Source organism: Globicephala melas, chromosome 8, assembly GCF_963455315.2.
Source record: "Globicephala melas chromosome 8, mGloMel1.2, whole genome shotgun sequence".
Classification (NCBI taxonomy): Eukaryota; Metazoa; Chordata; class Mammalia; order Artiodactyla; family Delphinidae; genus Globicephala; species Globicephala melas.
In genome coordinates this window covers 93,561,363-93,576,082 of record NC_083321.1, presented here as the reverse complement: position 1 = coordinate 93,576,082, position 14,720 = coordinate 93,561,363, and the positions used below count along the sequence as shown (strand labels likewise).

The 14,720-nt window shown below is 50.5% G+C and overlaps 1 protein-coding gene across 2 annotated transcripts in view; it reads left to right on the top strand.

Annotated features, from left to right (window-relative positions):
• Window positions 1–14,720, top strand: part of TMPRSS13 (transmembrane serine protease 13) — a 170,454-nt gene that overhangs the window by 63,405 nt on the left and 92,329 nt on the right. The window contains exons 2-3 of one of the 2 annotated variants that reach the window (XM_060304121.1): window positions 2,441–2,474; window positions 3,163–3,239. Coding sequence is in view for 1 of the 2 variants with exons in the window: in XM_060304120.1 (XP_060160103.1) it covers window positions 3,249–3,284 (36 nt within the window). In the remaining variant the exon portion in view is untranslated. Of the gene's footprint in view, window positions 1–2,440; window positions 2,475–3,162; window positions 3,285–14,720 lie in introns of both variants that reach the window. The other variant, XM_060304120.1, reaches the window with a different exon arrangement.

Genomic DNA, 14,720 nt, shown 5'->3' with positions numbered 1-14,720 from the left:
TCCCTTACTGGGCTCCTGCTGTCTCTCTGGGGCTCAGTCCAGCTCTCGGATCCCACAACTCTACCTGGGAATTCTGTTGCCTCCCCGGGGCTCCACTTCGATCGGGGAGTAAGGACTTTTTCTCTGTGGCCCATTGACATCTTTTCAATGTTTTCCAGTGCTTTTTTCCCATCTCTCTTACCTCACTTTCTCCCTTCCCCTCCCCCAGGCTGGAAATTTTCCCCTAGTATACTGAGAAGAGTAATCTTGGTTCTGTTCGTCTCTTGTCTATGTTGGGAATCCTTGCCATTTCTCTAAGGGTCTGGGCTTTTGGAATCTAAAAGTAGGAGGAGAGACCCTTTCTCCCTGCATTTGGCTGTCATACTCTCTCAGAGAATAACGTGGCTGCTTTAATGGGAAGAAGGATCAGGGGCATGGGAGAGGGAAAGGCTAGGGTGGGGGAAATTGTGAAATATTTAAGAATACAATTCACTACTTGATGATAATTATGACAACAACAGTAATGATGTAATTAACATCTACTGAACACTTCCTGTATGCCAGGTCCTCTCCCAAGTGCTCTATATATGGCATCTCCACTAATCACCACAACTCCATGTGTGTTCATTATTATGCTTATTTTTCATAAGAGCAAATTGAAGTCTTGCGAGGGACAGGGGTTTGCTCGGGTCCCACATTTTGCAAACGATGGGCATGGGCTTCGCGTGCAAGCCTGCGGTACCAAAGGCTGTGCATAACCTTGCACCTCTGGCCTCTTGGGGACACCTCTGGAGCCTCAAGACACCAAGCCATGGAGATGGGGAATCAGATGATTCTTTCACACTCCTGGCCCCTCATCCAGCAGGAGTGGGGCTGCCCTGCCTCTTCCTTCCCTGCCCCAGCAGGGGTGGGTTGTCTCCGTGTGCCCCCATGGTCAGCTTCTCCCTACAAACCTGGTTTCCTGCTCTACTTCTGCTTCAGCACGTTTCCAGTCTCTCTCTCTCTCTCCCTCCCTCTCTTTCGCTCTTTTTCTTGGTTTGCCTTTACAGATAAAATATAAATCTAACCAAGAGCTCATACCACAAACAGGGAAGAAGTGATAAGTATAAGCAGCAAACAGAGCCCAGGGGTTAACACCCTGCTACCACATACGAGGGCTTTGTGGGCAGAGGATCAAGGATCTGTGTGTCTCTGCTCTCGGGGGCCCTCCAGGCTGCCCTTCCTGCTTCATGCAGAGGAGAGACGTCCTGGGCTTCTCCCCAAACAGCAGTGCCTTTTTCAACACGGAGAAAGCCTACAGCTTCAGGAAGGCTTCCCAGCTCCAAATTATCTCTACTGTCAGAGGACTGTTACTTTGGAGAAACAAGCTGACTCTAAAAAATCAGGTATCAGACATTCACATCTTAGCATGACTTAGCTGAACTAGCTGGCCAGGATCCAGATTCCCAGGGGACAGTCATTTTGATGGCAGTGGGGAGGGAGGAGAGGACATTTGGAACATGATGCAGTCAGTTGGAGTACGGGGCCGCGAGAGGGCTCAGGCCAGGCGGGGCTGCAAACTCTTCAGCACGGAGTCATGCAAAAATATTTCCTGTGGTGGCCGCGGTGGTTGAAGACTTGGGTGGGTGGCTGAGCGCTTGAGGTGTGTGGGGGGAGCGGGTGGGGCCTTTACTGAGGGAGTGGAGGCTCTTCTCCCCCAGCAAGCAGTCAGCTTCCTTGTCCTTCAGAGCTCACAGGAGTCCACCTCCCAGGCCTGTGCGGGCCACAAGGCTGAGGGTGATGTGCTAGACAGGCCAAGCTGCAGCTGTCTCCTACCCTGGCTCCTAGAGCCTCTCTTGCCCTGCCCTCTCTTGGGACTCTCTCCTAAGCTTGCTGATGCGTCAGCCTCACTGGGCGTGTCCTGGAATTTGCTGGGCTGCTCCCAGCTCTGATCCATATCTGCCCTTCCCATAGGACCCAGGAGGACTGGGAGGGCACGCTGGAGTGCCAAGAGGCAGAGGACATCTCCCAGATCTGCAGTTAAGTTCAACAGCTTCCGTGGATGTCTGTTGAGCACCTACTATGTGCCAATGCACAAGCCTAGTATGATTTTTTTTAAAATTACATGCGAAGATGAAATTTTTAGTCTCTCTTTTTTATAGATGAGGATGAGGCTAAAGTCACAGAGTCTGGATTCAAGCCTCCTTCGCAGAGTAATCAGTGCCCCTGATGGAGGGATCCCCAGTGGCAGGATCTATCCTCAGAGACTGGTGGTTCTGTCTGGGAGGAAGGGGTGTACCCATGGGTCTGGGGCAGGAGGGCAGACGCTGAGGGACTGGGAACCTCCCATGGCATCCTGCAGCCCTGCCTAGCCACCCCACACCTTCCAGACAGGGGTGAGGGAGAACTAGATGCTCCCAGAAGAGTGATGGACCACTCTCCCTGTAGGTACTAACCCTCTCTTTTCTGATTGTCTTTCTAGGGTCTAATTTTGTCTTCAACTTGTACCAAATCCGGTGAGTAGATTCAGGGCAGATCTGGGTGGGATGGGCATGGGGGGTTAGGTATGCTTGAGAAAGAACCAAAGATGGAACTCAAATTCACTGCTCGCCTTCCCTGTGTCCTCCCCATGTCCCTAAACAAACAAGAGAAAAGGAAGGAGCCAGGGTCCATCTAGAAAGTTCCATGAACGAAAACTTGAACATGGACAGGACCATGTAAGATCCAAATGATAGTGCTCCTCTTAGCATCCACCCCTGGGCAGGCACCATCCAACCATCCATTCATTCCTTTATTCATTCACCCATCGTGTATTCGGTAAAGATCTAGTGTAGCAGGTATTGTGGTGTTAGTTTCTAAGGGTACAAAGATAACTGGGCATAGCTTCTGTCTTCAAGCATTTCACTGTCTGTGGTGGACACCTGCCTGATTACAGATAATTTAATCTCAGGCATAAGATGCTGTCAAATGAAGACAATCAGGCCTTCAGGGTGTGGGGTTTGGAAACTCCTCTTGTGATAAGTCATCTCATCTGCTCTTTGTCACATGGCAGCTTCTCATCTGGCCTGAGAGATGGGGTAGCTCTGATTCTGGAAGATAAGCCAGTGAGTCAGTGAGTCACTGCTAGAAGTTCTTCCCATGCTCTGGTCCCAGGGAAAGGTCTTGTTCTCAGCCCCAGTAACTTGATTGGCTCACCTTTCTCAGGAACATGAAGGATCTGGAGATGGGTCCACCCTTCACCATCAGTGGCCGGATGGCAGCTCCATGAAGTTCTCCAACAGGTTGGTCTGATGAGGGTAGCAGCAGCTTTCTGGAGCCCCAGAGAGGTGAGTGGAAGGTTGGTGAGCTGAGTGAGTCTGATGTCCCAGTGTGGTCCTCAGATGGTCCAGGCACCCAAGCCTAGCACCAAGGACTGCTTGGAACCCGGAGGTGATTTGGTTCATCCCTCGCCTCCTGGAGAGTGAGTGCTGTAGGGGACGATCTCAGGAATGAAGGCCTGGGGTTGTGCTGTCTCCCACTCCCCACCTCCTGCTAGCCCTGGGCCGCTCCTTTTCCACTTGACCCATGTCCTGCCTTTCTTTCCTGGGGAAGTTCTATTTCTGATCAGATGGAAATTTCTAGAATAGAGCTTTGTATCTCAACCCTTTGCTCTGAGATGAAGATTCCAGATGGCCACCCTCTCCAAGAAGCATTGCTGTAGAGCTTCTGAACTTTCTAAGCCCAGGAGCCATGCCTGTTTCCTGGCTGGCTGACCCTTTGGTCACACCTTTCCTCGCCCGCCTTCAAGCCCATCCCTCTTCACAGCTCAGTTGCTTTCTCTCATCTAAACATTTCCTCCCTCCAGGAGTCCCTCACAGACCCTCAGTTTCTCTCTCATCTCTTCCCCACAGGACCCCACACTCACCTCTTCCGCGTGTTCCTCCCTCTGCCCTGATGTGATGGTTTAGAGGAATCTTTCCCGAGACTCATCTCTTTGTCACTTTCCCTTTTTTTCTTTCTGCAGGAGGAGGCTCCTGGCTCAGCACCTGCCCCTCCCAGCCTCCCCTGCCTCCACCCCTAGGTCTTCAAGGCCTGGCCTGACCCCCTCTTGTGAACACTGAGGAGTTTTCTCTGGGGACACCACCAGCCTGTGGCATGAGAGTCCCCCAGGAGAGTCAGGCCTCTGGGGACAGAGCCTGTGGAGTCACGGTGGCTTTCTCACAGAAACAGAGATGGCCGCGTCCCAGCGAGAAAGGGCTGATTCCCGGGAGGCCTCTGAGCCTGCGGGCGGAGTTCCAGGTGCCCAGCTGGCCGCTGTGGGTGGGGCCTGCTACCTGGGGCATCCCCAGTCACTTCCCTGCAGGACTGACACAAGGGCCAGAAAACCTGTCACATCCTCCATAGGCAAAGTCATGCGGGAGGGAGGGTGATTCCACTTTCAACCTTCCTACCAGAAGCCAAGTTCCCCTAAGGGCTGAAGGCTGAGCTTAGGCCTTGACTCGAACTTGGTTCCGGCACTTTCAGCAAGTCCCCCAACCCCTCATGCCCTCCCACACACATGTCCACCACCGGGGCCTGTTTTCCCTGCTTCTGACCAGCCTTGGTGCCTCCCAAACAATTTTGAGGGCGGTGCTGAGAACGGTCTAGAAACACATTCTTGTTTTTAGCTTCCTGTGATGGGGTGGGCATGGTGTGGCAAGCTCAGTCTCCCATGTTCTCCATTTCCCATGCAAGGCCTGCCTTGTGATGTGGAAAGTGGACCAGAAATGGAGTGGGGAAGAGGAACCAAGGTTAGCCTGAGAAAAACAGATCGTGCGCACGGGAAATCAAGAACCAAGTGTAGCTTTGTGACAGGAGAACAGTTTGTTCGTGTGTCATCACTCCTTCCTCCGGTCTGTGCCCTACTGGACCCGAGGTGGGGCCTGAACTGGGATGTCAGCTTAGTAGGTACTTAATGCAGAGTTGTTCAATCCAGAGAGATTGAGTTCCTGGGGCAGCTGTGGATGGAGCAGGGCCTGAGGGGGCCCTGCCACTGCTGAAACTGCAGTTAGAACTACCAGACACTGGTCTCCCTGCCCATGTCCCAGCAACAAGGTGGACAAGATGCAGAAGCCCAGGACCATGATAGGCGAGGAGGAGAGAAGTCATGGTATTTGTCCTCCTATCCTCTCTTTCCTGAGGCCTGGTTTCTTTCTTACTTTGGGTTCTAGCAGATTGCCGAGGAAGGAAGGAAGGAAGGAAGGGAAGGAGGGAGGGAGGGAGGGAGGAAGGGAGGGAGGGAGGGAGGGAGGGAGGGCGGAAGGAAGGAAGGAAGGAAGGAAGGAAGGAAGGAAGGAAGGAAGGAAGGAGAGGGGACTTATAGCTGCTATCCCCTTACTTCCCTCCGGGGTCTGGGGTCCATTCTCTCAATGTAGCCAGGCTCCAGCTTAATAAACCAAAGCTCCGGATTTGGAGGTCTTCAGCTGGGCCCTAACTCCTCTATTCCTGAGTAGGTGGGGCTGGGGAAGAGCCCCCCAGTGACTTTAGATCCCTCCCTTCCTTGAAGACCTATTGCCGGGGAAGGGCTGACTTTGGTGTCCTTCTTCCTTGCATTTCAGTTCTGAGGGCTGAGCCCCATTGCTTAACCCAGGGGGTGTCCAGCCTCAATAAACTCTCAGCTATGCCCTGCTCAGTGTGGATCCTGGGTCTGCAGCCCCGGCAGGACTGTCCTAGGCCCCTGAAAGTGCTCAGAACTCAGCGGCCTTGGGAAAAACAGAAAGGATGGGGCCCAGAGCCCAAGTGGTCTCGGCCCCCGGTTTGGTGGCTTCAGGTTAGGAGACAGAGACAGCTGCCGAGGGCTGGGAGAAAGGAGGGTATTTCCTCCATTCTGCTCCTCAGTTGGGAGCAGAACTGAGACTGGGCCACTTCCTCTTTTTGGGTCCTCTGACGCGTTCCCTGTCCTCTCTGCCTCCCCCTCGTTTTCCTGACTTCCGTAGTCTGACCGGCTAGCACGGCTTTCTTTACCCTTGATTCTACATGTTTCCGTTGGGGGCAGATTCCAGCTGATTCAGAAACGATAAGGGAGAAGATGCTGAGAAATCTGGCTTCAAATCTGGTTGGTGTGGGCATTGGCTGGGCACCCAGACCCATGGCCGTGCCAGCACCGACCCCCCCCCCCCAGGCCCTCCTTCTCCCCTTAACTATTCCTCATCTCACTGGCCCCAGGAGCCAGGAAGCGGTCACGAGTGTCAGCAGTTCCGTGGCCCTTCCCATGTTCACTGCCACCAGGTTCCTCTTTGGTGTCTTTGCCAGGGCTGCCTTTGCCTAGAATGCCTTCTCCTCCCCACTCCCGCCACCCCCAGCCACATCTAGTCTCCACGGTTGGCTTAAGTCTCATCTTGCCTGTGGCTTCCCTCAGGACTCTAGACTTGAGGTCACCCGATCAGGCAGGGTTACGTCCCACAGGTTTTTAGTAACTGCTAAAAGTGGAGTCCATAGGCGGGGCTTAATAGATGCCTGCTGAGTGGAGAGAAACACCCAGTTTCTCTGGCCACAGAAGGCTGCCTTGTCCTAGAGAAAGACGCCAAGGTAACATGAGGAAGAGCAGAAACTGCTGATACAATACTCAGTCTGCAGAGTACAACGCACTTCCATGCGCGATACTGTGTCTTGAACCTTGTAGCAACCTTGTGACGTGGAGATGATTACTGGTCCCATTTTACATATGGAGAGGCTGAGGCTCAGAGAGGTGTATGCTTTGCCTAAGGCTGCACAGCCAGCCACATTGACTGCATTGGAGCCTGAGTAGAATCTGAGGCCTCACAGATGCAGCCTGATCTCGGGGCTGGTGGGAGGAGGGTTGAACACTGTAGAACAGGGTCTGGTCTTGACCTGTCCTGCCATGCTGTGTGGCCATGGGCTGTCACTTCACCACCCTGGGCTTCAATTTCAGCATCTGGCCATCGAGGACTGGACTACTTCTCCAAGGTTCCTCTCTTTTACTTGAAGGAGAAAAAGAGTTTCACCTTCTAATCTCTGTACTCTCTGTGTTTAGCACAGCACCTGTCACTTGGTAGGCATTCAATACACAAAAGAGGCAAGTATACTACAAAGTGTAGTTATAACTCTCTAACTCAGGAGGTGGCAGCCGAAAGGTGATGGCTGCAGTTCCCTTAGACCCTGATGGTTTAGGATCCTAAATATTACTCAGTCTTTCTTTGACCTTGGCTAGGTCTGACCAGCTCACGAGACTGGACCATTCCCGACCGAGCCCTTCTTGAGCAGGAAGGTAAAACGCTAACATTTGCTGAACAAAGATCTGTGCAAAGCAGGGACTTCAAATGCACTGTGTCACTTCATCCTCCCAGCCTCACAGGTGAGGGAACAGAGGCTCAGGGTCTGGTGAAATGATTTGCTTAAGGCTAGGCAAGAATGTGTTGTCTTTATAACTCTTGCTCACTTTTAGCCTCTGCCCAAGCTAGCAGCTCCCTGAGCTCCCTGGCCCCCTCGCTCTGGTCTCTAATCTCTTTCCCAGGTCCCCTCGTGTGGTGAGAAGGGCTTCTCAGAAGCCTGGCCTCTTCAGGCCTTGTCCTCAGCCCTGAGCTTCCCACTGACCCATTCCTCATTCTTTCTTTTATTTTTTATATCCCCTTTCACCTCCAAATCATCAAATTCTGTGCATTCTTTAGGTCATCTCAATTTTCACTTCTCCAGAGAAACTTCTTCAACATCTATGGATCTTCTTGTCTTCTGAGTTTTAATTACAAATACTCTCTGGCTACCATAACTTAATTCTTGATCATTCCCTTGTATTTATTCATTCATGCAGTTTCTCTAATAGGCCAGGAACTGTGCTAGGCACTGTGCAGGAATCCAGTCTCTCTTGAGATTAACCTCACTTTCTCCTATTTGATGGGTACTTTTTGCGGCAAAATTCAGATCTTATACTTTTTCTGAGTTCTTTATGGTACCTTGCACGGCTCTGGCCATAGCCAGGAACTCCTCAGGAAATTATGTTGAAAGATTCTTCAGTCTCTTCAGGGAATCTTGGGTGTTGCTTCATCCCTGGTCCAATCCCAGGTGCTCGGAAAACCAAAACTTTCGATTTTCTCTTTCCGTCCTCAACCATGTTCACCCCTTTGATCATCAACTGATACAGATCTGGAGAAAGTGCTCACAGTGACTTTTTCTATTTGAGAGATAATGGCCAAACCCATGAAGTAGCTGGACAGGTGAGGGGGGAGCTCTGCTCTCCTGTAGCTTCCTTTTCAGCTGTAATGACCTTGCTCCATGCCACTGACCACGGATGGAGGGCCCAGTGTCTATGGTGTCCCTCTCTCTGGCCCAGGGTTCTGAGAACCTCACAGTGGGAGTAGATCAGTCTATCATTACTTTTTTAAAGTGCTTAGTGATCAAAAACCATCTAGAAACAGTGATATTTAAGCAGATCTGGTACAAAACAGGAAGCTAGTGGCCTGGTGAATTCTCACACTTGGGGACCAGAAGTGAAAATGTTCTGTCTGCCCAGAGTAGCAACAGGCCAACAAAACAACAGGTGAGGAAGTGCTAGAGATCCTGGTAGACTCCCTGTCTCTTGGATTTTTCCTGCAGAGACATGGGGGTAGTCTCCCCATCCCCAAAGCCTAGGATGAGGTTTCTCATACACAAGCAGGGAGCCGTAGAGAGGCAGAGGGGTGGAAAATGTAAGAAGCCTCATCTTCAGGTCTAGCCCCAGGAGCTGGTGGGTCCCAGGTGCCTTGTTTGTATAAGGCTGCCACTGGACTTAAGGATTCTCAGGCCCCTTCCAGCTGCAAGGCTATTTCAGAGTGTGGGTGACTTCAGTTCCACAGTGCTGGGGGAGGGAGGCAGGGAAGGAGGGAGGCAGAGACACCTCTGAGAGTGTGTGTGTGTGTGTGTGTGTGTGTGTGTGTGTGTGTGTGTCCACTGCAGAGGTGAGCCAAGGAAGAGACAGATCGTGTCTTGTCACCGGCTGTATTCCCAGAGGGCCCACCCATGACAGGTGCTCAATGAATGTTTGCTGAAGGGGTGAATGGCTGCATGTTCAATGTTTTCACGGTCCCTTGCCTTGCCTCCTCACCACATCCCCTTGCTCTAGGCTTCCTCTTTAGTCTGTAGCTCTGAGTCCCTCCAACACCTAAGAGCTATAGGGTGAAAACAGCAGAGAAGGGAATAATCATGGTATAATATGATGAAGCCGAGAAGATGACGAGCCTGAAAATAAAATCAAATTTATATCCTGACTGCTTTCATTTCAGATCGGTCTAATGTCTCCCAAGTATACGTTCAGCCTCAGGCTACCATTACCACATTGCCATCTCATATGTGGACATTATACTACTTCACCATCTTTCACATGCTTTTCTCTGTGAGGAAATCCACTCCTTCAGGCATTCATTTATGCATCCAAAAATGTACTGAGCACCTATGCTATATATTAGCCATTGGTTGGGTGTGAAGGATACAGAGAGAAATCAAGAGGAGTCTCTGCTCTCCAAGAGCTCACAGTGAAATGAGCATGGAATGTTGTATGTTCAATGACAGCAGTATGCCCAATGCATTCATGAGAGGAGTCAGATTGAAGATTACTCTCTCCATGTGGCAGGTGAGAAGACTGAGGCATGACAAGATTGAGCTGGGTGACGGTAGAACTCAGGTCTCCTGAGTTCCATTCCACTCCTGAGCATTCTGTTCACTCCCTGGGTGTGTTGCCTCTTCCCTTTTGCCCTTGGGGCATCTCCAGACCAGCCACCTTGGCTTGGAAGCTTGTCCATGGATTGGTCCTTTCAGCCTGGGTGGACTGATGGGCACTTCCTCCATGTGAGGAAGTTTTGCTTTCTTCACTCCATTGTATCATGCCACACAGTGCTTGTTCTACTAGATGTGTGGTTTCTTTGCCCCAGGTTTGAACCGTGGGCTCAGATCTTACAATATCTCAAGTTTTGGAAGTCTCCCAACCTCACTTAGCATAATCTAATAAATCGTGTATTTTACTCCTTTCAGTTTAGTCCAACAAATGTGCATTGAACACTCTAGCTGGACCAAATGGCCCTCCTATGGACCGCTGTGCACATCTCCATCACAGCACGTTCAGCTGATGCTTCTTATGATCCCTTACGTCCTCTTGGCCCCACCCCTGATTCTGGCCAGTTCTGAGTGGGCTCTGACTGACTTTGTGCTAACCAGTCTCTTCTGCAGTGCCCACTGCACATCACTTGCTTTCTGCCCTGGCTCCTTCTGTTCTGGGGGAGCCCATGCAGCCCTGTTCACCAGCAGCCCGAGAGTACAGATGAGTCAACATCTCTGGGGCAAGCCTCAGCCAGTGAAGTTCAGGAGCTGATGGATTAGGACTTCTACTGTCAGTGCTCAGGGGACAGTTGGAAGAGGCCTCTATTATGCTCCAAGAAACATTCCAGTGGGATCAGGGTCCAGTTGCTCTCAGCATGACCAGCCTGATAACATATTCTTGTTTTGGCTTTTCCTTCTCCTGTTCCCTCACCCTTGTTCCCTCTGATTGCCTTCTAAATAAACCACCTGCCCACAATTCCTTGAATCAGGCTCTGCTTCTGGATGGGGCAGTCTAGGCTAAGGCAGCACTTACAGCCTTATATTGTAAGTCTGTGTTCATTTATTTACTTGCTCATTCATTCCTTCAACAAATACAAACTGAAGTTGGGGAATGTAGGAGTGAACAAAAGAGATAAAGTCCCTGTCTTTACAGATCTTATATTTTATTGGGAGAGACAGACTATGAGCAAATAAACACATAAATCAATCATGTCACTTCAGATAATGATAAGTGCTCTGAAGGAAGTAAGCTGGGGATAGAGGGATGAAGTAGAGATGGGGCGGATACTTGGGGAGGGTGGTGAGGAGAGACTTCTTCAAAGAGTCTCCATTTGAGGAGACACATGAATTAAATGAGGAGGGAATGCAGGATAAGACCTGGGAGGAACAAGGGCAAATGACCTGAGATGGAAATTAGCTTGAAGCAGAGTGGGCAGGGGGAGGCTGCAGCAGGTGTGTCGAGAGAGTGGGCAGATACCAGCTCATCTGGATTTGGACCAGGAGCAAAGGAGAGGGCTTCCAGCAGGGGAATAACATGACCTGAGTCGTATGTTATAAAGATCACGTTGGCTACTGCACTAGAGTAAGTATACTGTACAGATCATGCTTGATTAGACTAACGGAGCCGGAGTGGAAATAGAGGGGCAGGAAGGGGATGAACAGTGGTCCAGGTGAGACATGATAATGGATTTGACCAGGATGATCATGTGGGGGTGGTGACAAGTGGTTGGGTTCACCATCTATTTGGAAGGTGGAGCTGATAGGACCTACCTGATGGATCAGATGTGGGTTGTGAAGGGATGACTCCTGGTTTTTTGTTATGAACAACTGGGTAAATGATGGTGCATTTACTCAGGAGGGGAAGACTGGGGGAGGAATGAGTGTGTGAGGGAGTCAAGAGTTCTGCTGCAGACATATTTTTGAGATGCGTGCTAGACATCTAAATGGAGCTGCTCAGGAGGCAGCAGAGTTAGGGAGAAGTCCTGCTTGGGCGTTTGGAAGTCACCAGCATCCAGATGGCATTTAAAGGTATGGACTGGGTGGTACCATCTAGGAGCAGTGAGGAGAGAAGGGTTGAGTTTAATAGAACAAGCAGCAAATCATCAAGTTATTCTCGAAAGCAGTGACTCTCAGACTTTAATGTATATGGGAATCACCTGCAACTTGATCACCTGGAACTTGTTTATTAAGCAGGTCCCTGGGAACTAGCCTTAGAAATTCTGGGCCTTGAGGAAAAGCTTAGGAAGACAAGTACCCCCAGGTGATTTGAGTGCCCTGGGGGATAGGTAGAGGGGTGCCTAGGATTTGCATGACTAGGTAGCAGGATCCTGAGGAATGTTTCTGTTCTCTGCAGGGCCATCATGAGGACTTAACCTCCACCAGCCCCTCCTTCCTTGTGCAGGTAGAGGTATACAGGTGTGGCACCCACACCCAGACCTTTGCTCGTCATGTACCAATCATCACCAGCACCCCTCCCTGTGCCTACTCCAGAGCTAACCAGCCCCACAGATCAGCTGATTTACTAAAAACCCTCAGCTGCACCCTTGTGATGGGCTGTGATTGTCCAAGGAACAACATGGCACCAATGACAGTGGGGTCTGCAAGACAGGTGCCCAGCGCAGGCATGGCTAAGAGCAGAGGAATGGCAGCCTGCTTTTCCTCTGGTTGGGCGATCATGAGGTGAGTGTTTTAACTGTATATTGGCTGCAGAGGAGCTTGGTGGTCTTCTCCATACCTTTGAATGAGAACTTGACCTAAGTGGGTCATAGCACAAACGCTTTCGTATCCGAATCCTCAGCTCTGAGCCCTCACCCAGGGCCAGGCCTGCCTTGCCAACTGCTGGAGGATTGTCTCCTTGGCTGACCTGTCATATCAACTCCAGAACTCACCATCTCCCCTTTTCCCCCATGCCCATGTCTCCCTTCCACGGCCATATTTCACTTTTCTCATCATCCACATTGAAGTATGATTAGTACCTCTGATTCCTGTTTCTCTCACTCCAGGTTGTCATCAAGTCTTGCCAATTCTCCCTTCACATTGTCTTTTGAATCTGTCACTTCTTCTCTTCCCACTGTCCCTGCTCATTTAATTGGATTATTGGTTAAGCCTCTGTCGTGGACTGAATGTTTGTGGTCCCCCCATTCATATGTCGAAGCCCTAACCCCTAATGTGCTGGTATTAGGAGGTGGGGCCTTTGTGATTAGGGTTAGATGAGGTTGTGAGAGAGGAGCCCTCACAGTGGAAAAAGTATCCTTACAAGAAGAGGGAGAGAAACCAGAGCTCTCTACCACCCCTACCCCCATCCCATCCCACTATGGAAGGAGAAGGAGAAGGGGCCATCATGAATCTTTAGCCTCATCTGCAAGTCAGGAAGAGAGCCCTCACCAAGAAATGAACCTGCCAACACCTCTGGCCTCCAGAACAGTGAGAAATAACGGTGGTGTTGTTGAAGCATGGTATTTTGTTATAGCAGCCTGAGCTGACTAATACAACCTCCTGTTCAGTTTCTCTGCTGCTTGCCTCCATCTCGTGTGTGGACGTTAGTTTCCTTCATGGCACTTATCACTGATTATAGTAATATGTTTGTTAGTCTGTTGAGTAGCTTGGTGATTATCTTCATAAGCAGAGGTGCCCTCCATGAAGCTGTACATCTTTTGTTCACCACTCTGGACCCAGGGCCGAGTGCCATGTTGGGCACATAGTACATGCTTAATAATGTGTTTCTTGAAGAAATGAAATGCTGACAAGGAATGCCTCCAGCAGCTCACCCTGCATTCTGCCTGGTTCCTTCTGACTCATGCCAGGGTGTACTGACCCTGTTGTGTACTGACCAGGGTTATCTTTCTAAAACACAACTTTCACCTCACCCAACCCTTGTCAGTGTTTACTGGGTCCCAGCACCCTTTTTGAATGTTTATGGGAGTGAAAATGAAGTTAAGATCAAGCTGATAGTGAGGTGTGGTGGCTTATCAACAAAAGTGATCATAAATGATTAATCAGAAATTTTTAATTGTGGATTTGCTTTAAAAGAAACCCATGAGCACTACAGGAAATAGATGAGTCATGCCTTCTAGTACCTAGTGTCCTCTAGACTGGGGTTTGATAAAATCAGCCTTAACTGCTAGAACTACCTCACATGGTTACCAGTGTGCTGTCCCAGGTGGGCACAACAAGACCCCCTTCTTTGCCGTTCGTGGGCGGGGCTCAGCGACCCTCCACCTGCACTGCCCTGTGGGCTCCATTCAGTGCAGTGGGTGGGACCATCTCAGGGGTGGTGTGTGTGCTGTGACCGTGTGTGCATTGGGAGTGGGGTGGGGAGGGATGGAGATCTTTGGGGAAAGACGAGGCAGACTCTTTGACTATAGCTATTTACAAACTCGGGAAAACAGAGTTCAGTAGAATGCCCACTTCCCATCTCCTTACTAAGTGGAAGTTCCATTAGCTCATAGAAATGCAGAATCACCCATCCTTCAGCTTAGAAAAGCCCTCGAAGGAGGTTTCTCAGTGTAGGAACAAACGGGGCCATCTCTTGGAGACTTTATTCCAAATTCCCAAGAAGCCTGGCAGTGTCTCACTGCTGTTTGGAAGAACTCGCTCAGTTTATCCCATGGCCCTGGCCGTGCTGGGTGGTCAGAAAGCAGCTTAAAAGAGGAGGAGACCCGGCACAAACTCCTACTCCTTCCACATAAGGGAAGCCTGCTGCAAGAGCTCACGTGCTTGGACTCCACTCTCTCCTTTGAACTACTCCATGCTTCCTCTCTTCCATCCAAACTGGCCTCAGTTCCTTGAGAGGGATTCGTCTTACTCTCTGAAACTTCCTATTCATGTCTCAGCCAGGCTTCATCCAACCTGCCCCAGAGGCCTTTCCCTTGGGCAGACGCCATCTCCAACACTCATTTCCAGGAGGAAGTGACCAACCCCATACACCAATTTGACAAGGAGGCCTTCGGGGCAAAAGTCTGAGCAGGTCCCAAACGGTATAAGATTAGTCAAGTTCTCTGAAGATAACAGGATCAATGCTTCCGCAGAACTGGTTATTTTCTCAGAGTAAAAGGGGAGAGGCATCATCAGAGATGACACAGGGGAACAGAGATGTGGTGTCCCCGACCACCTCCTGGAGGATCCAGGCTGCGACAAAGAGCAAAGTGTACCCCAAACTCAGGCCCCAAGCCCTGGGTCTGCTCCACCGGCTGGGCTGAGCTCGGGGAGAGCCTGAAACC